The 3696-nt window shown below is 44.6% G+C and overlaps 1 protein-coding gene across 1 annotated transcript; it reads left to right on the plus strand.

Annotated features, from left to right (window-relative positions):
* Positions 1 to 473: 473 nt before the first annotated feature.
* LOC129720588 (uncharacterized) lies at positions 474 to 3209 on the plus strand. The gene has a single exon (XM_055672076.1). It carries the CDS (start codon positions 474 to 476, stop codon positions 3207 to 3209), a length of 2736 nt encoding a protein of 911 aa, XP_055528051.1.
* Positions 3210 to 3696: the final 487 nt, after the last annotated feature.

Here is a 3696-nt window from a genome sequence, read left to right on the forward strand (position 1 = left end):
ACGGATTGCCCAGCAGGAGACGCCATCTTTCTAATTGGCGTCGGTTTATTCACTAGAGGAAACCCCACGGAACTATTTATACAAGGCCCAATTCCTCAGTAAAAATCGGTGAGTGCGATTCCAATAACCTACAATCCAAATCCCAGTGCTTGCGGTCTTTCGTTTTGTGGACACCCAGGTTTTCGCGACTCGATTTTGACATTAATTCATCGCTGTGCTACACTTACTTACCTGGAGGAAACAAGCTGCAATTGGCAAATAAATTGATACTCGAGAGGATACCCGCGTTCCCAGTCGTGTACAATCAATATCAGCTGATCGACATCTGACCATCGGTTGAGTTGGAGTTTGTTCGAGGAGCATCTTTGGTATAACAAAAGGCTCATATTCAAGAGCCATCAGGTAATTGGCTCTCCAAATACTTTAACACCCCCAAACTTTGCTACTTTGGTCTCATTTTTGAGGAACACACTATGCCTGCTGCTAAACACAAATCACCGCAGCTGAAGTCACTGCAAACGAAGCTACGCGGACTGCAGACGTCTTTCGGCAATATGTATCGATTTATGGAACAGCACCGGGATGATACGAATTTGGCGGAGGTCGACGTACGACTGGAGCAGCTAGATCGCATGTGGGACAGAATGAACGAGGCTATTAACGACGTTGAGTCCCACGAAGAATCGATTGCCGATACGAACAGTTTCGTGAAGGATCGCATCGACTTTGAAAATCGGTTCTACGAGCTAAAAACATTTCTCATTGGTAAGCAAAAGGAAGATTGTGATCAAACCATATTAAATCAGACTACTCGCTCTCTCGATAATCCCCCCACCTCTACCCCTCATGTGCGGTTGCCCCAAATTACCCTTCCAAAATTCAGTGGCAAAATAGACGAATGGCTTACGTTTCGTGATCTCTTTACGTCACTAATTCATTGGCAGACTGATCTTCCTGAGATAGAAAAGTTCCACTACTTGCGTAGCCAGCTAGAAGGGGAAGCGCTAACGGTTATAGATTCTCTCCCTCTCATTAAGGCAAATTATACCGTCGCGTGGGAATTAATAACGAAGCGATATTCAAATACGAAGGTTCTTCGCAAACGACAGGTACAAGCTCTCTTCGAGTTACCAACGGTTAGGAGAGAATCGGCTGATGAGTTACATACCCTTCTGGATACTTTCGAGAAAACTATTAAGTCACTTGATCAAGTCACCCCTCAACAGGCTGATTATAAGGATATGCTATTGGTTCATCTTCTATGTTCGCGCTTGGATCATGGCACGCGTAGAGCATGGGAAGAATTTTCTTCGTCTAAGGAATCGGATACGGTTAAGGAGCTGCTTGAGTTCTTGCAACGTAGAGTCCGAATTCTGGAATCACTGCCTATCAAGTCCAATGAACATAAGGTAGAATATACACAGCCTAAACTTCCAAAGGGACCAACCTCGGTTAAGGCATACAGTGCATCGATTCAACAGTCATCGGGTAGCAGTAAATGTGTTCGCTGCTCGGATAATCACCCTCTCTATCAATGCCCATCGTTTCAAAAAATGATCGTTTCCGACCGAGATGCACTACTTAGAAATCGTTTCCTGTGTCGAAATTGCTTTCGCCGTGGTCATCATGCGAAAGAATGCAGTTCCAAATTCACTTGTAAGCAATGCAAAGGGAAACATCACACGCTAGTGTGCTTCAAGGGTAAACCAACCGATGAAAAACCGAACGTGAATAATGAACCAAAACCGTCACCGACAGCTTCGGGTGATGAGCTAACTGAATCCAAAGTGGTCAACTTGGCGACTACTAGCAGGGTGGCCTGCAACGCAGCGGCTGGTTCATCGACGGGTGTATTTTTGCTCACTGCGATTGTCACTCTGGAAGATGATCGAGGTGAACAGGTTCATGCCAGAGCATTGTTGGACAGTACTGCGGAATGCAATTTGATCAGCAATAGAGTGCGGAAACTACTTACGGTTAAGGAACACCGATGCATGGTTGAAGTCGTAGGCATCCAAGGTTTGGCTACCCGGGCCCAGGGCAAAATTACTGTTAAAGTATGTTCGAGATTTCCGGATTTCTCCCAGCCAATGGATATGTACATTCTCCCGAAAATCGCTGCACAAATAACTTCATCATCGGTCGATATAAATAAATGGGAACTACCCAGCGGGATCGAACTGGCAGATCCAACATTTTTCAAAGGTGGCTCAGTTGACCTGGTGTTGGGAGCTGAAGCCTTTTTCGACTTTTTCATAACTGGTCGTAAAATCCGATTAGGGGATACCTTACCTTCATTGGTGGATTCGGTGTTTGGCTGGGTTGTTACGGGCAAATGTTTGGTGGATAGTCCCATTAAGTCTGTAATTTGCGACATCGCAATCAGTAACAAACTAGATACTTTACTGGAAAGGTTTTGGGAAACTGAAGACATCGGTCAAGATTACAATCACTCTCCCGAGGAGGCTAGGTGCATGGAATATTTTACACAAACTACACAACGGCAAGGTTCTGGTCGATACACGGTGTCCTATCCGAGGAATAGTGAGGTGCTATCCCAGCTTGGTGATTCGAAAGCTATAGCAGAGCGGAGATTCATGCAGTTGGAGAGACGTTTAGAACGAGATCAAAATCTACGAGAGCAATATGCAGCCTTCATGAGCGAATATGAATCTATGGGCCACATGCATTTGATACCCGATGAACACAATGCGAACGTTAAGCGATGCTTCCTCCCACATCACCCAGTGGTGAAGGAAGACAGCACAACAACTGAAGTGCGGGTGGTGTTTGACGCCTCCGCAAAACCATCTACCAATATTTCTTTGAACGACAGTTTGCTGGTAGGCCCTGTTATTCAGGAAGATTTGCGCTCAATTATACTTCGGAGTCGTACACGTCAGATTATGGTGGTCGCCGACATCGAAAAGATGTTTCGGCAAATCGAAATTCGCCCCGAGGATCGGCGGCTTCAGTGCATTTTGTGGCGTCCCTCACCTAACGTTCCGATTTCCATATACGAACTAGCGACTGTTACGTATGGCACGAAGCCGGCACCATTTTTGGCAACTAGGGTACTTATGCAGTTGGCTTCAGATGAGCAGCACCGATTCCCACTGGCCGCGAAATCAGTTAAGGAGGTTTTTGTTTTGCGGGAAGTACAATGGGGTGCTTTGCATCATCAGACTCTCTCGATAGCTATAAGATAGCCCTAAAATAAACATCAGGAACAGAAAGTGAGCTCGTGATTGGACAGCCGCTACTATTCCAAATGATTTGAAATGAAATTTTTCACAGGTTAGAAATGCTTTGAAAATGGTTAGAAAACTGACAACTAGAAAGATATGCCAATTATTATACTGAAAGTAGAAGGAAAACTTCACCAATCGATTAAGGTACTAGTGTCAATCAGCGATGGAAGAAAATCGTTTCTAGCGATTTTTGAATACATATAAATCTTTTTTGTGATGCATTAACATCTCTGTCAGTGTGCGATATACATTTACTCTTCTCACATTTGCAAGCAGATCTATGTGTAAGACGAGTTACGAGGATTGCAAAGGAGCACCATGTATATAGAATCCCTGCTAGCGTACTCTCTTTCTCTTCTTTCGCACTATTCGCCTCTTGTCGTGACTGCTAACAACAACATCTGTATCGAAATGTGCACAGCTGAGTATATGGGGTTAGTCGCAA

The sequence above is a fragment of the Wyeomyia smithii genome, chromosome 2 (genome assembly GCF_029784165.1).
Source record: "Wyeomyia smithii strain HCP4-BCI-WySm-NY-G18 chromosome 2, ASM2978416v1, whole genome shotgun sequence".
NCBI classification, from domain to species: domain Eukaryota; kingdom Metazoa; phylum Arthropoda; class Insecta; order Diptera; family Culicidae; genus Wyeomyia; species Wyeomyia smithii.

Coding starts and splice junctions, on each gene's coding strand:
- LOC129720588 (XM_055672076.1), top strand. CDS start 474: ATGCCTGCTGCTAAACACAAATCACCGCAGCTGAAGTCACTGCAAACG.